Source organism: Pocillopora verrucosa, chromosome 2 (genome assembly GCF_036669915.1).
Source record: "Pocillopora verrucosa isolate sample1 chromosome 2, ASM3666991v2, whole genome shotgun sequence".
NCBI lineage: Eukaryota > Metazoa > Cnidaria > Anthozoa > Scleractinia > Pocilloporidae > Pocillopora > Pocillopora verrucosa.
Genome location: NC_089313.1, coordinates 20,022,428 through 20,046,411, shown reverse-complemented (window position 1 = coordinate 20,046,411; position 23,984 = coordinate 20,022,428). Strand labels below are relative to the sequence as shown.

General features: G+C 37.7%; 3 protein-coding genes and 1 pseudogene across 3 annotated transcripts; 2 read left to right on the top strand and 2 right to left on the bottom strand.

Moving 5' to 3' along the window:
• Positions 1-14: 14 nt before the first annotated feature.
• Positions 15-7,784, bottom strand: LOC131789693 (uncharacterized). The gene is made up of 8 exons (XM_059106855.2): positions 7,508-7,784; positions 6,086-6,363; positions 4,937-5,238; positions 4,017-4,270; positions 3,190-3,444; positions 2,569-2,763; positions 1,816-1,878; positions 15-1,500 (listed from the first exon to the last, which is right to left on the bottom strand). Exons 1-8 carry the CDS (start codon positions 7,614-7,616, stop codon positions 878-880), a joined length of 2,079 nt encoding a protein of 692 aa, XP_058962838.1. The 5' UTR covers positions 7,617-7,784; the 3' UTR covers positions 15-877.
• A 51-nt stretch (positions 7,785-7,835) lies between these two features.
• LOC136279040 (cytochrome c oxidase assembly factor 5-like) lies at positions 7,836-9,967 on the top strand. Its single transcript, XM_066162393.1, has 3 exons — positions 7,836-7,974; positions 8,662-8,763; positions 9,754-9,967. The coding sequence occupies exons 1-3, from the start codon at positions 7,867-7,869 to the stop codon at positions 9,793-9,795; spliced, it is 252 nt and encodes an 83-aa protein (XP_066018490.1). The 5' UTR covers positions 7,836-7,866; the 3' UTR covers positions 9,796-9,967.
• Positions 9,968-14,103: 4,136 nt separating this feature from the next.
• On the top strand, positions 14,104-15,983 carry LOC136279031 (uncharacterized). Its single transcript, XM_066162384.1, has one exon. It carries the CDS (start codon positions 14,472-14,474, stop codon positions 15,489-15,491), a length of 1,020 nt encoding a protein of 339 aa, XP_066018481.1. The 5' UTR covers positions 14,104-14,471; the 3' UTR covers positions 15,492-15,983.
• A 3,839-nt stretch (positions 15,984-19,822) lies between these two features.
• On the bottom strand, positions 19,823-23,975 carry LOC136279105 (uncharacterized; annotated as a pseudogene).
• Between the last annotated feature and the right edge of the window lie 9 nt (positions 23,976-23,984).

Below are 23,984 nucleotides of genomic sequence, written 5' to 3'. Positions count from 1 at the left end.
AGCTAATTGCTTCTGTTTTCCTTTATTGTACATTGTTCTCCAACAGACTATATTGTTACACTGAAATTTATTTACAGAGAACTCCACACAAATTTTCCTGATGTTATTACTGATTACAAAGAAAAATCTACCTTTTAGGGCCAAAAATTTTATCACTTTAACTACACAAGTAGATTAGTTTGTGTATTCTGTCTACACCTTCTTGAAGACTACTATAAACATTTTTGTCCATATTTTTGACAAGAAATTATTCCACCAGGTAACACATTAGTCAAACCACACTGCACCTTATGCAGCAGAGTTTTACAAAGGATTTACTCCAAATGAGCTCTACCATTGAAATACACTGAATGAAATAGGAAAAAAATTTAAGACACATTTGAACATTGGCAATCTTGTCTTGCTTCACGTGTTTACATTGCTCAAAGAAAGTAGAGATGACTTCAAATGTTTCCAAGGGGTATAAAAATATAACACACTTTTAACAAAAAAAAACTTTGGCAGTCAAAATGAGTGTTAGAGGAACAACAGAACATGTTTGTGTTTCTTGAGACATACGGCAAATTGTTTGTCCAGTTACGATCTTGCTTCATGCAGTATCTGAGCAAAATAAATCCCAAGATTATCCCTTAAAAAATCACCACTTTGTGATAATTATTTGGATCAATGTTGGTATCTGAGCAACTAACCTACCTCCCCCTCCCCTAACCCAACAACAGTCCACTGATTACAAGTTAGGGTTAATATTGTGTTAGGGGAGGGGTTGGCGTGTAGTAGCTTAGATACTGGCTGAGACCACTTATTTTTCCTATGTAGAATACTATGATTTACTTCCTAAGAGCAAATCACTTCAAGAGTGGAAGTGACATGCATTTAGTTAGGACTCCTCAGTGTCTGCCTCGTCAGCTTGTGCTTGACTGACCAGCTCTGTGTCACACAGTTCACACTTTGTCTTACCAGGCTCATTAACCAAGGTACACATGGGACACACATTGCGCCCTTCTTGAGCATCTACCTCTCGCAAGGTGTCACACCCCAGGCATACCAGCACTTGTGGTCCGTTTATCATGGTACACTGCTTGCATTCCCAGGGGGGCCCTTCCTCTTTCTTTGGCTTCCTTTTCCTTACCCTGCTACTAGTCCTTGGTTGTTCTCTACCCCTGGTTGTAAGCATGCTTGACACAAATCGATGTCCACTTGGACTCTCTGGGCACATGAGTGACAAGGATGCACAAGTTACACAGTAAAAATGCCGACAGTGTAGGCACCTTTTTGATGCACGTGCTGTAGGGTTCTGACAGTCGGCAGCAAAACAATGAGTTCTGTCCCTAGTAACACACTGCTGACTGTCCAGACTTCTAAACCCATCGGTGGACATCAGTCTTTGCCCAGGGAGAAGTAAGGTGCTGTCTAAGCTGAGAGGTCCCCCCTGATTTGCTGGGGGCGTTAAACTCCATTCATCACTTGAAGTTGATTGTCTCCTGTTATTAGTATCAACACCTGAAAACCAAAAAGCCAGTAGGGCTCAGACACCATCCATGAATAAGAGGAGCAAGGGCGGGGCTCTTAGATTCATCCAAACATAAATTTGATATGAATAAAAGAGGGGGGGAAGCAAAAAATGCTCTTCACAAGAGGAGGGTTGAGAAACTATGAACGTGGACTCTCTCCATTTGTCCTGGATCTCCTCCATATCTTAATAGCAACCCATCCAAGAGCAAATAGAGGCGTTGCAAAAATACGACACATATGTGACTGGTTGAGGTAACCATCTACTTACTCATTAGGAACACATGTGGTAAAATAAAGAAATACCTTCTGAATTTGTTGTATCAGTATTTACTCCAGTACCTCCATTTCTCAGGGAAACTACATCACCTGTATGCAAAGACATGGAAGTAACAGACCTGTTGATCACCCCCTTTTCAAAATGTGTTTGTAGGATTGAAAGGATTACTGAGTGCATTTTGTCTGAAGCCACATTCTCTATACAAACAGGGTTTGTGTCTCAGAGCACCTTTATGATTTTCTATGCACTAAAAGATAAATCCTGAATTTTTTCAGGTTTGTAATTTGAATTCTGTTTGTACTTTAACTTAGGCTTACTTGCTCTTGGCTTATTATCACCTATTCAATTTGTGGTTTTCTATCTCAATGAGTGTTGACAATCTCAAACTGAAAGAACTCACCCAAAGCAAAATGATTTTATAATGATGAACTGGAGGTACAAAAAACAAGTACAAAAACTCTGTACAAGATGCTGACCTAAGCACATGGAGCTTAACAAACTTGATTGGCTCTTTGGAATCAGGTGGTACATTTTGATTACAGGACCCATAATGTTACAATAGGTTAAAATTTGCTATAAGTTTGCAAGTCTCTAAGACTGGAACAAAATATTGTGAATCAGCTCATGCAATGTATATTTTTCTGCTTTAATATTCATTTTTCCTTTTTTGCTAACTTACCGCAGCATCATCTGACAAAGGAAAAACAGAAAAGTGAATGACTGAGCCAACAATAACCATAAGACACACATCAGTATGACACATTACAAGTGTAACTAACCATTGGGACTGAGAAGTCGAAGTCTATCAATTTCATCCTGTAATTCATCAAGCAAACTTGTTTGGTTCTCTTCCGAATTTCTTGAATCTCTCAATTCTTCACTGTGGCTGCTAGGCAAAGTCTCCCCACCCACTGCTCCCTCAAGCTCAGTATCACTCTCTATTTCCTCTGCATCTGAATGGTCTGAGGTCCCACCTAGAGGGTTAAATGAAATAGCAAAGATTATGTCTTTGATCTCCTCTTTAAAGGAAAGTACAAATTGTACAGTTGTCAAAAGACTTTGTAAAAAGTCCTTTCACATAGAATTTTCAGGTTTAAAAAAATTTTAAAGCTTTATTAGCTTTGCTGGTCAAAGACAACCTAACATGTCAGGTCCTCTGCTTTCAATCCATGGCCTTGTGGCAAAAATATTGAGATTTTAAGACTTCTAAAAAAATTAGCATTATAAAACTTCCTGTATATTTTTAAGAAGGCTTCCAAGATTTTTTAAAATGATTATATCAACAATTTTAGCAACAGTTCCAATGCCCCAGATCAAGACCTATCCCGAGGGAATATTTTCAAAATTATCTCTATGGCAACCAGACATGTCTGTACCATCATGTGCTAGTTTACACTAACCCAACTCATTTAGACCTGACTCTGAGCTACTGTGGTCAGGACTTTCAGGTTCGAACACAGGTAACCCAGGAGCTGGACTTTCATCCCATCTTGGTTGCGTCAAACGTGTGTGAACAATTTCCTCCAATCCTTGCAATAGGCTTTGAAACAGGGGGTTTTCACCATTTTCCTGAAGATCTTCTGTCTGTGTCTCAGCATCATACATTTCTTTTTTCCCTGACAGTTCATGTTTGTTCAGCCCAGCCAGAGGCTCCTCTGTGAAAAACAAGTTATGAATATGTTGTTGACAAGCATCATGAGGTCAAAATGGCTGTGAATACTGGAAGGTTTTTTTCGTATGTTATTGTTGACTGGGATGAAGTTGAGGTCCATAAAAATGCAAAAAGTGACCAGTTCCCTGCAAGCAGGCTTAGAGAACAGATCAAGGTAGTGAATATATTGAGCATTTGAGCATGTGAGAGGGCTGGCGCGAAAAATGATGACTTTCATTTTCATGTGAGAGCTCTTGCTTGCTGGTTAAAAGCTCCAGCACATTAGTGCTCATGTTGCAGTGATAAAAGAGGACCTGCTTTCCAGAGGAGATGCCATTACCTATTAGTCATCTTGCCTTTTTAAAGTGGGTTGCATTTAAATGCAAAAAGAGAGGCCAGTGACTTCTGCTCCAACTGAATTGTTTTTTGTTCATAATTCAAACCGCAGACAGCTCTTGTCATAATGGAGGGTTTCAAAACTCTTCTACAATGACATATGCCATAATTCATTCTATACTTTCCAGATCTATACCAATAGTTCCCAAATTATAGAATTCCCGATGACCCATAACAAACCTTTCTGGCCTGGCTTTAGGACTCTGATTTCCCCAATCTGTGTCTCCAGAATGCAAGTGATATCATACTCAAAGTAATAAGTTAGATTGCTTGTTTCCTTGGGCTCCAAAACAACCTTTTCCATCAGATCACAAACTTCATCAACAAGTCCATAGATACGGCGCTTCTCATCCACTAAAGCACTGTCATTATTCTGACATTTCTGGATCAGAGAATATGCTGTTTCACACTTATTCACAATTTCAGTCATCATGCTGAATGAGAAAAGAACATAACAATAGTTGATGTATTATACAAGCTTCTAGATCACCATGGTTGATTCAGAGGTCAATCTGATGAATAAATTGTAAGATTTTTCCCAGCAGAAAATGCAATTTCTCTATACAATGAAAGTAACAAAAATAGAGAAAATCAAAATTTCTTAAATCAAATGCCAACACTCCATTAGGAAACAATCTTCTACAAACAAACAACACACATGCAACCCACATTTCCTCCACTCACTATGATGAAGGGCTAATGCTTGAAACATCCCTTTTCAAATTCTTTATGGTGGCCAATTTATTTCATCAACTCAGTTGATAATAATATATTACCCTGTTGTACAAACAATATCCTCCCCCTTAGTGGCTGAAACTCAAAATCCTCAGTGGAAGAGAAGCTATTTTGCTGCATACACAAAATTAACCCTTAAACTCCCAAGATCTGATTTTTAATTCTCCCTTCTAGTTGCTACACATTTCCTTGTAAATTAAGGATGAGAATTTGGTGTTAGATCAAGATAACAACTTCTACCTGATGTGAATTCTCCTCACCTGTTGGCTGGATAATGTATGGCTTGGCTATTAAAGGGAGAAGTTACAGAGACTTCAGGGACTTAAAGGGTTAAAGAATATCAAAACTAATTTCCCAATAATTACCTTTCTTGTTCATCCAAAGGTTTGATCTTCTGTTTTGTCCTGTCATCAACGTCACACTTCAGCACAGTTTCCCGTCGACTCATGCAAGCTCGCAGCACTCCCATATGTTTCATAATCCTGTCTCGCAAATACTGTTGAGTGTTCAGTATGGACTCCCTTGTATCAATCACGTTTCTTCTAGCTTTCTTCACTGTGTCATAATGATCACCCAATTTCTTGGACAAGCTGCGAAGCTCTTCACGAGTTGTTGTAGCAATGCTGGTGGCAAGTTCACATTTGTGTCCCATGTGCTTGCCATACACCTAGGTGGAACAAGCACTGGCATAAACAATCTGATTAGCACCCCTCACCTTTGTTACACCCTCCCCCTCCCAATCTATCACAACCACATTAAACCTCTCTAATAAACCTCTTTCCTCCCTTCTCCTTGATCAAAAACTAAATCATTTGTTATGATTATCCTAGACAATCAGACATACCCTAAACTACATCTCAGGTTTAGAACATGTTCAAAACTCTCTCAAACTCCTTAGTGTTTAGAAAAGGCCAAGCAAACACTGAGAGTCCCTCAGAGCCTTGATTTGTAAATAAATTACTCCCAAAAATATGCATATGTATATGACAAAACATGCAGCTAAACTGATAGTGATTTACATTTGTTACATCATACCATACAGATCCTCATGTAGAAATAACACTATACCTACGGACTACAATTCATCAGCATCCATAAAAAGACAAGTATATGATTTGGCTTGCAAGTTATAAATATGTGTTATTGACCAAGCGTGAGGTCTGGATGGCTGAAAATTGGCCAAATTATTTTAAGCATTTTTTCTACAACATTTGGCATATCCATTGCCAACATTGTCCAAAATATTAGAAGTTTTGTATTGAGTCTACTCCAAGCAGTTTTTGTTCTTGCACATGATTAAAGTGGACAATCCTGCTCAGGTGGCCAATCAGAACACGTAAATTACTTCATATTACCCACAGGTGCTGCCAGCAAGATAATGACAAGAATTATCAAGGCCATGGTTTGAATTATCCACCTTAGCCTTTAGCTCAAGCAGATGACACAAACCAATGTTGCGTAAATCCTTCTTATTATTTCCTCATCCACTAACTCCTATTGTTAATTATTCATACCTGGCAGTAAATGCAGATAAGACAATTATCAGTATGACAGTAAACCTTCAGAGCTTCGTCGTGTTCTGGACAGAGATATTTATTATTCTCCTTCTCCTTTGATATTCCATCAGTTTGAGCTTCTTCTTTCCCTTCAAGAATCTCAAGCACTCCAAAGTTTTTAGGTAGATTTCTCACAGACTCAAAAGTCCTTGGAAACAAAGTGGTCTCGATTTTACATGTTGGACAACAGATTGTACCAGGATTTCGGGCTTGAAAAGCTAACTTGTTCAAACATCCTTTGAAGGCAAGAGGAGAGAAAACATTTAGCAACTCTTAGCTTGAACACTCAATGTCAAATTTGACATTAAGTGTATCTCTTGCATCTATTGCTTGAGTATTTCTAAGTATAAGTACTAAAATGTATTAACCCTTTAACATCCAAGATCTGATTTTTAATTCTCCCCTCTAGTCATTACAAGTTTCCCTGTAATGAGAATTTAGTGTTAGATCAAGATAACAACTTCTACCTGATGAGTTAAAGTATTCTCATTACAAAATAATGCTTGGATTTTATATGGAGAGTTTACATGTCAATCACTGCTGGAAGTTAGAGAGATTTCCCTCATAACTAATGAAGAAAATTTGAATGAGGTCTGGTTGGCTTAGAGTTGCTTTGTGCATGTGATGTTCTTCTTTAAGACATACGGACTTATTTCAACATTTTATGCTGATGCAAAAACATTTTTCATTAGTTTTAATTGTTAATACACACATGTAGAGGTATTCACAATGGACAGTGAAGATGTAGACTATATTTTCTTCAAAACAATTTGTAAATGTTTTGTTTCACGATTAAACGTCACTTTCTCAAATTAATCAGTTTTTGTTCCTTATTAATATTCATATTCTTGATTATCTGGACTATTTCGTCTAGTCCCAACGAGTCCGGATAATCGAGGTTCGACTGTAATAAAATATTCCAATAGGAATCAATACTTTTGTAAAATAAACAAAGGAACTCAAAGAATCACACAACCCCCTTTTCTTTCTCTACTGAGGCCTATTGTGCGTCTTATACTCAGGGGGAGGGAGGGGAAGGGGTTTCGAATAAATTTCTCGAAACGAAAAATTACGTCGAGAAAAGTCCGCTTAAGCTGGCGCAAGCGAAAGCAAACTCGTCTAGAATGATAAACAAACTTTGATTAGAGCGGTTATAGATAAAACGTGGATTTTTAATGATTTGTTGAGGGGATAATGTTTTACAAATTCCAGACAAGCCTGCATAATTTGAACGGTATCAAATGAAATCAATCATTCCATAAGTAAACATCGGTTTCAGATCGCTATAGCTACAGTATGCTCATAAAATTTCTCTGGTGCAACATGGAACTATCTTTACGAAATATTTTTTCTAAAAGAGGTTATAAAATAGTAATATACCTGTACAGTATGTGTGTCCGCAGATTAGATTTCTGGGAACGAACTGCACTTCATCTGACTTGAAGTCGTTGTAACACACAGAGCAACTCAGTCCCCTCAATTCAGCCATGGAAATTTCGACAAAAACGGGTGTAAATGGTAAAAGCCGAGGTTTAAAGCCGGTAATTACACAATACTAGCATTCCCAACAAAGCAAAGGCTTAAAACGATAGAAAACAAACACAGAAGCGCATTCTGTTGTGACATTTCTCAGAAACAATGTGTAGCAGGAATTGATGTTTGGGTTGACATGCGCCCATGAGCTGTTGGTCAGTGGTGATACGAGGAAACAATATGGCGGATTGATCCGAGCAGACAGCATGCAATTAGACGAGGAAGATATCGAAAATCAAAAGCCTCAGAAACCTTGTAGCGGCCTTAGAAAGGAACTGAAGGATTGCATTTTAGCAAGTGATTGTGTAAAAAAGGTAAAATTTGCCATAAATGTATTATATTGTGGCAAGCTTTATGCTCGTCCTGGTTGATTTTAAGTAGCTTAAGCCTACATTCGAACGATTACATAGGTTCAGAAGTTGAGTTAATAGAGACTACCGTGTTCGAGTACAATCATAACATCCAAAATATATTTCTACTCGTTTCTGTCTTTCATGAATGTTACTAACCCTAAATAACATTTCATGCTTTGAGGGTGAACGATATTTACATAACTCTACCTCTCCTCTCTGTGGCATGTTCAGTAGTTCGGATCATAAAGCTGGACGTAACCAAAGAGGAATTGCTGAATATTCAGAACTGAATGAGTAGATTACTCTTGAAACTAGGATGGGACAAAAGGAGATTGATATATTGGAGCCCCTCCTGTAATTGATTAATTGATTAGGTGTTAATTGATCGATTCACATGACTGACTGACTGACCACAATGACTGACTGAAAACCGAATTACTGACTGAATGACTGACTGAATACAGACTGACTGACTGACTGAATACAGACTGACTGACTGACTGCTTTACTAACTGAAAACAGAATGACTGACTTACTGAATACAGAATGACTGATTGATGGACTATCTGAATGAGTGGTTGATTAATTCTCTCCTTTCATTCATGTGTTCCTTCATTCATTTGTTTTGTTGTTATTTTTTTTTTGTAGTTTGGATCCAAACCCAATGACTGTTTGAACCCTGATGCTCAAGGTATTAATGAGAACTGTAGAAGGGTCCAGTATGCATTCTTTGAGTGCAAGAGGTCACTGGTAAGGATGTTATTTTGGAACCTTTTTCAACTGTTTTTCCTTAACAACTCAGTCTCCTCTTGTTGAAAGGAGATTACATATCAGCTGTCAGTGTCTGTTCTGGCAAAGATCACTGATAACATTTATATATGGTAAATGGTAAAACAACCTGGTATTACTCTGTGGTATAATAGGTTGTTTGAGGAGGACTCTCTACTGGAGAATTGTGTCAAATTCCCAGGTCTTGTACCAGACTCCCTCTCCTGCCCACACTGTTTATATAAGAGAATGGAACACAGTTTAACACTGTTACCATTACTGTCTGAAAGCTGATCCTTTTAACTGTTGACTAGAAATGTATTTGCTTTTTTAGTACTTGAAGCTTGTTAACAACAATATTCCCTTTACAGAAGTATAGCAATTATTTTTCTAGGGGTTGGGTACCTACCTTACTGACAAATCAACATCTACCAGTAAACTGTGTTTTTAATCACAAAAAGTAAAATTTTGCATCACAGTTTTTCTTCTGTTTTGTGCTTCTCTGCCACCCAAATCATAAATTTTGATTGTTTCAGAGTTTTTTTTTAAATAACCTTTTAATGGAGTTTCATGGCCACCCAGCTCCCCCTTTCCACCCTTGGTGTGCCCCCCCTGCAGTAGGATAATTTTCTGAGGTCTCATTACCTATCTGCCTGTCATTGTATTAACCCTTTAACTCTCATGAATAACCAAGACAGAATTTCTCCTTACAATATCAATACAATATTAACCAGATAAGTGATGAGAATAAAGAAAAATATCAATTTGGGAATAATTAGTTGATCCAATACTAACCTCTCTGAACTAACATTATAAGAATTGTAAGGTTGACAGCAAGGAGAATTACAAATTTGATCTGGGAGTTAAAGGGTTAAAAGGGTTTAAGAGAATGCATCAAAGGATCAGTTTTTGGAGCAAAAAGGGAAAGATGTGGTTGGACTGACAAACTTCTCATTTTTTATTTGTTGACAGTTAGATTTTCGCACCCGTTTCAGGGGAAGAAAAGGATACTGATGAAGGAACACAGGAATGTTGTGTTTAGTGGATTGGACAATCAATAAATGCTACCTCACAGAGAATGTAAATACTCAAAGAATCGTGATTGAAACATCTTGAAATGTGTTTTTTCCCAAAGCTATAAATTTTTTGAGGGAAAAATGCTGAAAAAATGAGCAGTTATTTTCGTAATAAAAAAGTCTTCTTTTGAAAATAAAGACGAGCATATAGTATCACCAATGAATAAAGGGGTAAGTTCCCGAGAGAATCTGTGGTGCCACGTTGATGGGGGAGTCTAGCAGGGTAATTGCTACGTTGATGGGGGAGTCTAGCAGGGTAATTTGGTTTTATCAACTGTGCTGATGATGTAAATTGGCCACCGTAAAGAGTTTCCAACCTGACATTTCGAGCGTTAGCCGTTCGTCGAGCGAATCACAATACATTATAAACTTAGTTTATAAAACCAAATTATATATAGTATCAACAGTTGATATCCTGTATATGTTCTTGTTTCGCCGATATTGCATAAGCTGGTACCAGGCTCTCTTGGTTAGAGGAGACGAACGAAATAACAAGCGAATGGAACTTAGTATTTGTCGGGTGAAACGGCAGCAGATTTTCTTTCTCTTTGTTTTTTATACCTCAAAAACTTCCGCCGTTTTGCGCCCACGTGCTGTCTCGCTCGTCTCTACTGACCGATGCCCTGCCAATGGCTGTTATTCCGAGGATTTATTCTGTTCATGCCAGAATTCAGGAACGATAAACTTTATCGATGGTTACTGCTGGAAAACTCTGAAAAAAAAATCATAGAGCCTTAGGTCAGTTAGACGAAAATGATTCGTCATTTCTCAGCGTAAGATGTTTCGCGCGTTTACAGAAATCGGCTAAAGAACAAATGTTGTGACGCTCGCGTTCCAAAGTTAACACGGCAGTCCACAGCACCGAAATGAATACGATGAGAAAGGTGGTACATTTTTTAGCTCGATAATGAACTAAAGAAAGGCGTTATTCTTCTCATCCCGTACACCTGACATACAAAATTCTAAGTCTCTCTCGAAGAAACGAGTCTCAGACCTTCGGTTTTGGCCCTTCGATGCTTTGCTAATGATTCGTTACTCTTGGGTTCAAACCATTTCTTGTTAATATTCCAATTAGTACGCCGTAAGATCTAATTTTTGATTAGCTTATCCAAGCACTTCAGATTCTTCTTCTGTTGAAATGTAGGTTACCAACATTCTCTCCGACTCTCTCGGCGTAATTCCGACATGAAACTGGATACTAATCAGTGGAAAACACCTCGGTGTAGTAAAGAAAGATGTTGATCGCATCTCCTCTTTCTCCCGCCCTCGTAACAACACGAATGACATTTCCCTTTGTTTCATTACCGAGCTCAAAAATTTGTCATCTTTCTTTTGCTAGTTACCCACGCGACGCTTTCAATGTTTCAGATCCTAGCAATATACAGGTCGCGTCTTACACAATAACTCAGTCATGACCTAACTCCTCACGAGAGTTCGCCGTAACTCATCGTACAGTCTGATTTCCCGGTTGTGATCGGTGCTGGAAAAGACTGTTGTCTGTAAAAGTGACTGACGTTTCAGCAGCCTAAGCAGAAGTTATCATTAGGGTCAAGTGAGGAGTTCTTTGTTAGTAGAGCACAACTCAGGTTTGGTCAGTCAATGCAGCTGATATCAACCCTTTCGAGGACTTTTCTCTTCCGCGGACGATCAGACTACTCAATCAACATTTAGTAGTTTTTAGCAAGTTTTAAAAAGCATGCTGAAAGAAGAATAATTTAAAGTAAATCCTTCAGGAGTGGAACCAAATAAAAAGTGAACGGCCGAGTCAGTAGAGCGATTATTTTTTTTTTAAACGCTTTCCTAGCGCTTGGCCTTTCCATATTCTCTTTATTTGCCTGTCGTAATTCATGAGTATTCCCACCCTCCAAAAGGTATGATTATTCTTTTTTGGAAACTGAATCTAGAAAGGAAAAACCCAATATTTATTTGTCTTAAGTTTTTTTTTTCTTCCTCTTTGCGCTAAAATACTAACTCGTCCGAAGGTCATGTGCCATTTCTGATCAAGTTTAAAGCTCATTTGATAATTACTGAATTTTCGCCCATTCGAAGCGCCTTTTGTGTTCGTTGTTTGAGGAAGAGTCAGTTTCATTTGTAGAGCAATTCAAGGACGCGCTTTGTGGGCAGTTGTGGGTTGAAAATTCATGCCTTTCATATCTGTCCACACTTCTGTAATATTTGCAGGACTCTCGCTTGTAAACTTTTACGGAGAGATGTTTCCAAATCTGTCAGGTTTTCTGCCTTGATACATCAGAACATCCCTTTGAAGAAGCTTTAGAACGAAGCAGAAAAACTCAGGCTTCTTGTGAAGTACCGCAAGAGTGAATTTATGAGTATTTTCAAAGAAAGTCATTTTCAAAACAGCAGTGGCGAGAAATAGGAGACTTTACATCATGCTACCATATGCATTTTAACGAATTCACCTCGATAACCATATTTTTACACCTTGAATCGAAACAAATTTTAATTTGGTTCTGTCGTCCATTCAGAGAAATAATAAAAAGTTAGCCTTGAGTCGCAAGGTATAAAAAAATGCCACAGATGTATTAAATATATTGTTATTCCTCTTTTGTTCCTATCAAACAATTAACGAAGCAGGTATCTTTTTTTTTTTCAAAGCTCAAGCTGGTTTTGTGAAAAGGTCATTTCTCTCGACCAATTGTAATTCAAATGCAATTTTACGTGACAAAATTGGCCAAAATCGACCAATGCGTATTTCACACATGGCAAAGTTAATATTAAGATATTTTCTGTGTTAAAAAAAATTGTGAAAGCGACCGACCAGAAAGTCCGTCGTTCAGTCTCCTTGTTTTAATAGATTTCGAGCCTCGTACGTGATAAAAAAAAGTTGTGAAGTGTTTACGAAGGTTAGAAAAGCACACTTCTTGGTCTTACATCATTCAACATTGTTCAAAATCTTCGACAAGCTGCCAATTCGTTTTCACAGCAGATGTTCCTGACAGTCACAATCTAGCTTTTTACTGCGGCTAGAAGATGTGTGTGAAGTCAGTGTTTTGTAACGTTTGCCCTAGTGACACTAAGGAAGCCATTCTTGAGTAAATTTCCCTCGAACTGCAGAAGAAATTCACGGTCAGCAAAGACAGCCACACACATACACACAAGCGTACTTTCTGTGGGACTATTTTCTCTCACAAGACAAAAAGGGAGATCAATTGATGTCTCAGGCTTATAATTTAATTCCTTTTCTGAGTATAATTTTACTTTTATTAAGGTTGACTTGTTGGCAACAACTTGCTTTTTTTTTTTGAAGAATCGTTTTCCCTTAGGAATGAAATGAGCTGAAATGAAATACGGCCATGGCAGGTTAGGAAAAATAAAGCTTCGATTCGCGTATAGAAAATCGAGGAAATGAGATGCGAAGTTTTTTAGGGCAGGAAGCTTCAAAGATGATAGCTGGATCTTGAAATGCTTGTCCTAAATGGCTTTGCCTAGTTCGTGTCTACAGCCCTTCGGCACAATAGGAAGGCGGGAGCTAAATTACTACTTTGATTAGAAATTTTGTGATTTCGACAAGCGCCGTCGTAATGTCAAATAGAGCAGTTGGTCGAGGTATGATTATGGCGAAGTCTTTCCTACTAATGGATATTAAATAACTAAGTATGGAATTAAAATTAGTGTAAACACATGATATTCCGACAGAGTTTAAAAACGTTTCACCGCCGTCATTTGCTCTTCTTCCACTCGTTTTCGTTTTCTCGAATATGCAAAACAATGAACGTTTAAAACTGAAGAAAAGGAAGGAGAATAAAAAAATTTGATGCGTACAGCGCGACCGCTTCTGAGTCTAAAAGCAAACACTCTTGCACGTGTGTTCGTAGAAGAAGTTCTGCCGGCCATAAGCGGTATTTTTAATACATAAGATTTATTTTAAATTTTGTACTTCTACGCACGAATACAATAACAAAACAGCGAAATAAAACGTTTCTTCTTCCAAAAATCGTGCTACTTTTAAATGAAATTTGTCGATCTGTCATCCCTATCAAAATCTTGTTTGTCCGCGACCTAAGCGTATTTATCAAGCGGACGTGTTTTAAAAAAAATTGGGGCGGTGAAAAAACAAATGTTTTGATTATGAAAAAATGGTAATTTATGATAATTTCCCTCGACTTATTAGCTATTGAGGCAATTTTACCCAAGAAACAGTTGTTTTGACAGATAAATGAGGGGTTTAAGGCTTCATTCGTATTTAAAAGCTATTGACAGGAAATTGACCAATGGCGTGCCGATAAATTATTGTATCTTATAGTAAGCAGAAAAGGTGTGCAATAAGAGCATTGCTTTTCTCCTTCCTCCCACTAGAGGGAAGAAAAAATTATCGCTCCAAGTTATAAGACACTCTGATGTAAAGTCAACAGCTGTTAACTTCCTACAAGCATTTAATTTCGGTGTCGATCGGTCAAGGAACAATTTCAACCAGTACTTGCTTTTTGAGAGTATCTGGCAGGATACCTTAGCTTTCTACTTTGGAAAGCCGTGATTCCTGGCCTGGGTGTTCGACAAGCAAATGAGCATACTGCCTAATGTTTATTTGATCACTAAACACAAATAATTCAAGAGTTTAATTCTTGGGTACCGTTGCGTTTTCAAGTGAAGGAGATGAACAGTTTAGTAGAGGAAAGCGTGGCGACGCCAACCTCGTTGTTGAATTTTGTCAGCAATGCAACAAGCACGCTGAAATTCGCTTTGGATAAACCGATAAAGCCGAAGAGGAAGGTTAACCACCGAAAATATCTTCAACGCCAGCTCAACGGAAGGTCATCTTCGGCAACAACGTCATCATTCGACGGTTCTTGGATAAGTCAAGGAGAGATGCTATTTGATCACGTTTTAAAAAGTGGGCAACGAGGAAGCCCTAGCGCTGTCGTTCGAGCTGAGAAATCAACAGCAATTTCCCGGGAAAACCATTCGGAGAAAATTCAATCTTTAGGAGAGAGGAAACGTGCTCAAGGAAAAGAAGAAAAGAGTTGGAGAATTGCAAGAAGCCAGCAAATAAACGATTGTAAGTCTTCTGAAGCACCTTCCTCTCAGCCTTCACAGCCGCTGAGAAAGCGAAAACTTCCCGAGTCTTTCTGGACCGAGCCGTCACCTAAAGCTTCGCGTAAACCTCTGCAAGCAACTCGGCAGTCTAACACAAATTTGGCGACAAATGAATTACAACGCTCAGAGCTTGAAATCTTGGATTGGCTTCGTCCTGAACTAGACGACTTTATCGAACGTTGGTCAGAGGAGAGCGAATGCGCGTCGAATAACTCGAGTCGACCTGACAGTTTATCAGATAGTCCATCCACTCTCGATCCTCATTCGCCATATTCCGACGAATCGGAAAATGTCGGATCAATGGACGAATTTTTTGAGCAACGAGTGCCTTTTTCCTTCGATTCTTCAACGAAAAATGGCGAATATACAACTAACATCCCTTCGATAAGGAACTTATCGAACACTAACTTGAATTTTGCGGATAACCGAACATACAGTGTGCCGCAAAATTATGTTCAGAGGCAAATGAGCCATTCTGTTTCCTGTTACGGTGGACACTACGGCTTTTCTGCAAATAAATGGAACACAAATCCAGTTCAGCCGAACTATTTCGAAACTGGATACAATATTTTATCTTGAAGGATAGTCGCGCGGCGCAAACGAGAAACCAATTTAATTTCAATAAAACGTAGACAATTTCTCCGGTCCGGCGGCACTTTAAATCTCTTTTACTAATTTATAAGTTATTACGAAAGACAGCAGGTAATATAAAAGTTGCCCAAAGGTTTCAAAGGTAGCTTTTTGGTTGTCAAATTCTGACTGTTTGCATCACAGAAAGCTTGTCAACTGTCAAATCATTGACGCCTCGAAACTTCTGTATTTACGAATTACATGTAAAACAGTCTAACTTAGATTTTTTTTAAGATGAGCTATCAAATGCTCCACTGACTTAAAAGATTGAAATTTTAGCCGGTTAGATACGGTGAAAAAAAAGATACTTTGTTGGAGTAAAAATTTACATCGATGACCGGGCTAAACACACGCATTATACGAACACTTTGAAAGTTATACACATTAACACTTGTTATATTTCTGTCCTTCCCCCAAAGGTACATATAAAACTGTTTTACTTTTAACATAGAAAAATAAACTTATCTTAAACAACGCGTTGTATTTCATTTCTTAAAAATTAGTCCTTTTGCGCAACCAAGGCAAAATGAGTTAACAATGGATAGCATTGTGCGCGCTCTGGTTAATATCTTGTTATCCAAATAATAGTGAATTCGCGCAAATTTTGAAGGCGCAGTTTCGATGTCGCATATGAACAGCTGTCAGAATATACAGACTTGACTTATCATATGGCTGGGTCAATTTGTCTGATTCTGTGTTCTGGCTGTAATCATTTTCCACAGAATATATCATTTCGCCATTTCCCTACCACGGTGTAATCAAGAGAATTGCTTTCTGGCACGCATTTAGCGAAAAACAGCAATTTTCTTTATTTTAAAGAAAAAAAGGCTTTAGATTTATTTCTCATTTTAAGAATGATGTTTTCTTAACCTTGCAGTTGAAAAGGAGATAATGAACAAAGGAAGACGAAAACAATTCGTGGTAACTAACACGCGGTTTGGATAAAAGTCTTTCTCATTAATTTTTCATTAGATGGTTCTATCAATGAGCTGGCTTTTTTTTTTTTAGGGATAGTCTTTGTTTTGCCGCTGATGAATCTCCGTTTTTTTTTTTTTTTAACAAGAAATAGAACGTTTCTTCTGCATGCAGTTCTCGCATAACTTGATATGATTAAGAAAAAAATAGCAATATACCATATTTCGTATTTTTCCCTTTTCGTGAAAATGCCTTGCAAACAAAAAATCAGATTTTACCATCCCTTAAAATTAATAAGAAAATTAAAAAGATGTTATCTTTAATTTGTGATTCTTCTTTCTGTCTCGCTCTGAGTAGATCACATAAAATTTAATTGGGACATAGTTATTAAAATACCCAAAAACAGCGTCAGAACTGCTTGGAAATAGACCCAACTGTCAAAATGTTTTTATTATTTTGGAGAATGAGAAGTTGTTTAACTAAATAAATAACGCATGCAGTGCTTTCTGCTATTTTTTTGTTTTTTTCAAATAACAAATATCCTAGAGACATACTTTTTAATCAGCGCAAGCCAGCCTTAGGCAACTTGATAAAAAGATTGTCTTGATAGAAACGAACGCAGTCAACATGTCGCGTATCTAGGAAAGAATTTTTCGACTGATATTTTCATAAAAGGTTTAAGAGCAGTGACAAAAGGTTCAAAATATGAGTTACCATTTCCATTTTTATAAAACCTTTTAGGGACGGCTGATGCTGTCAGTTTTAAGCTGAGCAAATTGTATGTTTTCCGTCCACACCTTGGCTCATGGGGATAAAATTCAGCAGGTGTGCAGAGTTGTATGCTTTCGATGACTAATAATAAAAGCGAGTGATTGAGGGCATAAGTTTTCGTGAATTTTTCACGCAAAAACTCGTCAATATCTAAAGACGCGTTTGACGAATTTTTTTTTAGTTGGCCTACCAGCCCGCTTCTAAATATTAACGAAACGGTGTATTTTTTGAACTAGTTTTTTTTGGCAGCTTTTAAAGAAACGTAACCCACATTCTCACTTATACTTGAAATTTACTTTTGTTGATCTACACACAGTGAAAGCTAAACATGGCAAGGACTCAAGACATTTTCACAAATAAACATATTCATCATATTGATACAAGATGACGTGCAGTCTCTTTTTCTATAAGTTCATCACGGATCGCCCACAATTAATCGCACTAAATCTACAGGGAGAGGAAATTCTTCGGTGATGTATTCCATTCTCAGAGAAGTATGTGGATAAAAAATTTCAAACATCAGCGAAAAGAAGGTGGTATGAGATTTGCTTATTTTCAGCCATAAAAATATGAACAAGCAACGAAGTGTAAATTGTGCTTGGCAGCTGCAATTTTGTGTGTATAGCTCTTTCTTTAATTACTTCTCCAAAGCTCTCTCTCACAGAGAGAAGCTTAGAAATTCTTAAAGGCAAAATGTTAGAATTTTCGACCAACTTCTTGGAAAACCATCCCCGTTCACAACAATCAGACACCGCACATGGGTTGAGGGTTTCTCCCGTGGCTGAATTTATCTTTTCATAAAGTAGAACTTCAAAGGAGAGTGTTAATCGAAAGTAATTATTCATGACTATATTAACAAAGAACGCGGAATTTGCCAGGAAAGTATTAAACTTCCAAGCCCCCTTTTTCACTAGTATTTCCCTTCAGTTCCGTATCAAAGCATGTGACTCACAGTAACTTTCCAAGGTTGTAACTTACCGTGGTTATCACAATGTTAATATTTTTCGATATTTAGCTCTCACAGACAAGTGTCAATCTCTAACGAGTATTTAGCAACGAACGGCTTTTGTTTGGCTCTGTAATAAGTTTGCACTAACTGGGTGCCATATTTTTAACACTATGCTCAATGTCAGCAACATTTTGTAAAGATTAAGCTGAACATGACCGCTGAATTTACCTAGAACCAAATATATATATTCGTGAGTTACAAAAACAGAAAATCACGCGCTGATAATAGAATTATGCGTAGCTTTTGATGCAATATGTTCGCAACAGAGGCGGGTAAATCTTCGACAACAGCCGTTTATTCAAATGAAAACCTTGTTAGACAGGGCCGCGATCCGAAAAGTTGCGCGCGAAGACACAGCGGAGCAAAATGGTATTTGATAGTTTTTTTAACTTATTAATAATGTAGCCTTTCAGAGGACAACAAAAGAACCTTGGTAATATTATGCTCCGCGGCAGGTGTTCTGTGATGAAAACCTGCACGTTAGGGTATTCACGTGTAGCGTAAATGAAAACACACAGAAAAGGCTACGTTGTCAAAGGGGCGCTTTGTTTTGTAACTGCCATGAGCTGATTAAAGGAGAAAAAGGTTTTAGCACGTTTTAAATCTTCCATTACTTTTGTATCAAAGCAAAAGTTTGATAAACTTTTGCTTGAAAAGAGAGATCTTGAAAGTTCGATTTTCTGAGCCTTTACTTTGGTTTTCATGAGGCAACCATCGTTCACCATTTACATGTAATAGGCTCCATTTGTTTCAAGCAGAAGGCCACCGAAATTGCATACTTAGGCCAAAACATCGTTTACGGAAGTGAAACCGGATTTTTTCAAGGCTTTAGTAGATAAAAAGACAAACCAAGATGATCTTTACCGGGAAAAGCTCTTTTCATAACCCTTTTAAAACGTAAGTAAATTAACCAACGTGAAAGCTCGACATGGCGTCCGATTTTCTTTCATACTGATGTAAATTTTCGCTGAGCAAATTAAAATCTTGCAAATTGGGCATTTTCCCTGTGATTTCCATTATTCTAACAGTTTAACTTTTTAAACAAACAGCTGTAAGTAATTAGCAGTACTGATTCATGTAACTGTGGTTTACCACAAACAAAGCGAGAGCTAATTGCAAAAAGAACAGAGAATACTTCGTTTGTGTGGAGTGACCTTGAACAACTTGCTCTTGGCAACGACCTGAGTCTACAATCTTTATCATCAACATAGCAAAAGACATTTAGAGTTCTCTTGACGACGTAGGATGGATTTTTAGAAATGGAACTGAGAATTTGGTACAAACGTTCCTTTAAGAATGGGAATCATCTCCAGTAGATGACTACGAGCCAAAGTCATCGGTAGACATCATATTTAGGAGCTAAAACAGGATTCCTTAAAAGGGTCCAGTTACGTATAGATTCGGATTCTAGAAACCAACAGTCTCTTCTCTGCATTTTACGATGGAAAAGCGTTCGTCATTCAAGTGACGAAATCGTTTGTCATCTCTGAAAGCGTGTTCAATTCCTGGCTTCGAAAATAGGAATTTAATTGGCAGTGTTAATTAAAGCTATAAGAGTTGAAGAAAAACAAAAGAAAACAAAAGAGAAAGCCATCAAAAAGACTTAAACAAACAAATTATTAAAAAATAATTAAACCTCATGGCGAGATTTCTCCTAAAAGTTGAAAGGAAGTTTAATTGCGAGAAAGATGCAAGGCGGATAAAGTAACAAACGTGAATCATGAACAATACTAGTTCACAATATAAAAATGCAAATGTCAACAGCCCACAGTAAAACAACTTTGAAAGCTACAGTGATGACTTTGTGAGCGAGTGATTTTCTTCATGCATGTTACCTAGCAACTTGTCAAAGTTGTCACATGACGGTGCCCGTCGGTAAAAGAGAAGTTGTACATTTAAAACTGAATACCACACCTTGGTATTAAAATTTGGGTGGGACTTAACAATGTTACTCTTTTGAGAAAAAAAAGGAGTACATTTTCTTTGTTCTAATGGCTGCGGTTTTTAGTTGGTTCTGATTTATTGACACTCTTTCGAAATGCACCCAATACATCGTGTTAGTTTGGTTGGTTTTTTTTTCAGAAGACGTGGCATAGTTCTCGCTGTTTTCTTCCTTATAAGCAACCTTTGAACACAAAACACAGTGAAAGAATATTGGCTCTGAACATATAAAATAATTAACACGATTCCTAGGCTCAAAACGTAGTTGTAATATGTAACGACTTCAGCGTAAGGGAAGATGAATAAAAAAGTATAAAACTTATGTTGAGAGGTACAGAAAATTGGAACACAAGGATTGAGCATGAGTAGACTACGTAGCCACGCCTCATGCTGTCATATCCCAATGGTCATTGCAGCCCAAGAGGAATCAGGTATCACGTGATCTATACTGGACAACCCACTGTTTGTTTGGGACTGGGCACCAAGTTGGACTTGCTGCTCTTTGTTTTCCTGAAAGAGAAAATTTTAAGCTAAATTGCAATGTTTTTTATTGTCACCCTAAAGAGAAAAATAAGGTGCCTATGCAACAGCCTTGCAATTTGCCCACTGGACTCCTGATCTTCAATCTGGATTCCAATGGGCTTACATATTAGTGTAAGCTCTGAGCTAATCACCATTTTGTGCTCTCGTGATTCTTACAGCATCTCTCTTCACTTGGATTTACAAATTAGAACCAAAAATTATGAAGGAAACTTAGCAAAATGCTGAGAGGTAACCTAGAAATGGACTTGCATCTTACTTGGTCGCAGTACTCCTGGTCAAAGGGGAATAAGCTAATGTTAATCAGTTAACTCCCAGAAGTGATCAACATGTAAATTCTCCCTATATTATCCTTACATTATCCAGCAAATAGGTAATGAGAATATTCAAATTTATCAGGTAGAAGTTATCTTAATCTGACACCAAATTCTCATTACTACTTTACAAGGAAATGTGTAGCAGCTTGAAGGGAGAATTAATCATTTGATCTTGAGAGTTAAAGGGTTAACAGATCAGACATAGTTTGAAGCTACACTGGTTTGCAGATTTAATGAATGTAACCGAAGAAGTTACAATTCATAGACCCAACGTTTCTATGAATTGTAACTTCTTCGGTTACATTCATTAAATCTGCAAACCAGTGTAGCTTCAAACTATGTCTGATTGTCCACCTGGTTGCCGTGTGAACTTTAATATATTTTATTTGGGTTAACAGATGTTCAGATCCTACTGGTTCACAAGCTGGCTCTACCTATTTACTTTCCTTAGATGAGTAGTAGACTGTGGGTGCCCCAAATAATTCGGTAACATTGTTCATATAGGACACTATTACCCACTTTGAAGTGTTATAAATAAGCCATGGAAGCACTGTTGTGGAAAAGTCTTACCTATGACAGTAACAAAACCTAAGGCTAAAAAAAGATGCCTATATTTAGAATCTAAGACCTTATTTTTCAAAACATTAAGATACCTTTTTACAACAGTAACCAAGTTCAATCATGGAGCAGCAATGAAGCCTTTTCAAAAACTTGCTTCTGTTTGCTAATCTTAGAGCTAAAATACTAGCAAACAAATGAAAGTGTTACAAAAAAATAGATACAATTCATTTACCTGAAGCATCTGAAGCAGGAAGTCATCCTGTACTGAAGGAGTCTGCAGCCTTCCCTGTGCCATCTGGTTTGACCAGTTTTGTGATACATCAACCTACTCAGTCAAAGCAAAACAGAAAATAAGGTAAAAGGTACAGTTGAACTAAGTGGCCTATCCAACCCTAGCTTATCCCACCTTCCTTGGCATAAAGTGACCAGGAGCATTCCCCCCTCTAGATGGGATGTCAGTTCATTGCAAGGTTACCCCACCACCCTTCCCCCCTGTCAGCATTTCATCAGGCTTTCCTGACAATTCAACTGACCTATTTGTACTCCTGGGTGGCAAGAGACACAATGAATGTAAAGTGTTTTGCTCAAGAACCCAACACAATGACCTGGCCAGGTATCGAACCCAGACCTCTGCAACCTGAGTTCTGTTTTAAATCATTCAGCCACCATATTACTAATCATTTCCTTAAGTAAAAAATAAGCTGAGGTTATTACACTCTTGTATTATTCCTTTATTTCTTTGTATGCTTATTTGTTTTTTTTTTATCTACAGTTTTTGACTGTATGTGAATTAATTTTAAGGCGTACTATAAAAAGTTCAAAATTTGGATAGGTTTGTCAAGTTACTTAAATAAATACATAATAGAAAATATTGTCATATGTCAAATGAACAATGTGATCAGATTGTTCACTGAAAATTCGAGGAAAAAATGCACCTCTTGACAGTGGTAATCTAAATTGTCAAAAGAACTCTCTGAAATTGTTCTTTGTCTCTCTTTTCTCTTTCAGAGGGAAATGAACCTAACTCAAGAATCTCAAAGTTTGATTTGCATTGCATTGTTTTAGCAATCAAACTGTCTCTTGTCGTTCCTGGTGAAAAATCTTTGATCTTTGAGGATCTTCAAGGATTGTCAAAGACCTGCCAAAGATCCTTAAGGAGTAGGATCATTTCAAGGATCTTTAGAGGATCGTTAAAAGATCCTCAAAGATCTTTGTAAGCAAAAACGTTTGTTAAGATCCTCAAGGATTGATAAAGATCCTTAAAGGATATTACAAAGATCCTCATAAGGATCCTCACAAAGATTCTTTTCAAGGATCCTTCAAGATCCTCAAGGATTTAACGAGGATCTTTCAAAGAGTTTTTTCAGTTTGCTAAACATCGGCAACCCTTTAATATCAGCTCTTTAACTCCCAAGATGTGATTGTAAATCTCCCCTCTGATTGCTAATAATTTCTTTTTAAATTGGTAAGGAGAATTTTGTGTTAGATCAAGATAGAAGGTATATCTGATAAGTTTGAGTATTTCATTGCTTGCTTGCTGGATAATGTAGAGATATATGGGGAGAAGTACATGTTAATCACTTCCAGGAGTTAAAGAGTTGATAAAACACGTCAAATCCCAAAACAGTTATTTACTGAAAGAAAAAACAACAACAAAAAAAAAGACTGTTCCTTGAACCTGACCTGGCTTGTTAGGTGAGATTGTGTTAACATGTTCCTGTAGTTACAATCTGAATGTTATTTGGCATTGACATTGCGGGCTAAAGTTTGTGATTGGAAAATCATCTGACTTTGGTGCAGCACCTGCACCACTTCCTCCAGTTGATACAGATGTAGATGAGCATGGTGTCACCATATTTGAAAAGATGGCCTTGTTTGCCCTGCTTGGGAGGTGATATTTGCACTACTTGGAATGCTATTTTGGACTGTTGGGTATGGCAGTAAATTCTGCAGTAGTCTGGCTTGAGTACTATGAACAGCTTTGGAGTTAAGAAGAATAAAATTATATCACGACTGTGTTTGAGTGCTGGGAAATTGCACCAGGAGCTGGCATTGGTTGATTGGTGGGGACTGGCAGAAACTCTTTTCCATGATTTCCTGGAGAAAGGTCTTTAACAGGCAGCATCCATGCAAACTTGGGAGGAATTCCTAACCGTGGCATTGGTGGCTGGTAACTACAATACTTTTTCAATCTTAAGGCAATCCGCGTGAGTGTGACATAATGGCACAGGTTGGATTGGAGTCAGCTGTTGGTGACGCCCCAGTGGCACCACTATGGGTTTTGTCCTGCACGTTTCCATGTGTTTCCTAAGTAAGGTGGAAACCCTTATTCATGCTGGTACTAAATCATGGCAAAGGGGGTGTTGAAACATTTTCCATGTGTCTTGA

What these genes read in the sequence shown, in the direction of transcription:
- LOC131789693 (XM_059106855.2), bottom strand. Translation starts at nt 7,616, where the DNA reads ATGGCTGAATTGAGGGGACTGAGTTGCTCTGTGTGTTACAACGACTTC. An exon ending in GTCAGGTCTAAATGAGTTGG is followed by an intron (nt 2,764 to 3,189) that starts GTTAGTGTAAAC and finishes TTAACCCTCTAG; the next exon opens with GTGGGACCTCAGACCATTCA. An exon ending in TCGACTTCTCAGTCCCAATG is followed by an intron (nt 1,879 to 2,568) that starts GTTAGTTACACT and finishes CTTTGCATACAG; the next exon opens with GTGATGTAGTTTCCCTGAGA.
- LOC136279031 (XM_066162384.1), top strand. Translation starts at nt 14,472, where the DNA reads ATGAACAGTTTAGTAGAGGAAAGCGTGGCGACGCCAACCTCGTTGTTG.
- LOC136279040 (XM_066162393.1), top strand. Translation starts at nt 7,867, where the DNA reads ATGCAATTAGACGAGGAAGATATCGAAAATCAAAAGCCTCAGAAACCT. An exon ending in CAAGTGATTGTGTAAAAAAG is followed by an intron (nt 7,975 to 8,661) that starts GTAAAATTTGCC and finishes TTTTTTTTGTAG; the next exon opens with TTTGGATCCAAACCCAATGA. An exon ending in TTGAGTGCAAGAGGTCACTG is followed by an intron (nt 8,764 to 9,753) that starts GTAAGGATGTTA and finishes ATTTGTTGACAG; the next exon opens with TTAGATTTTCGCACCCGTTT.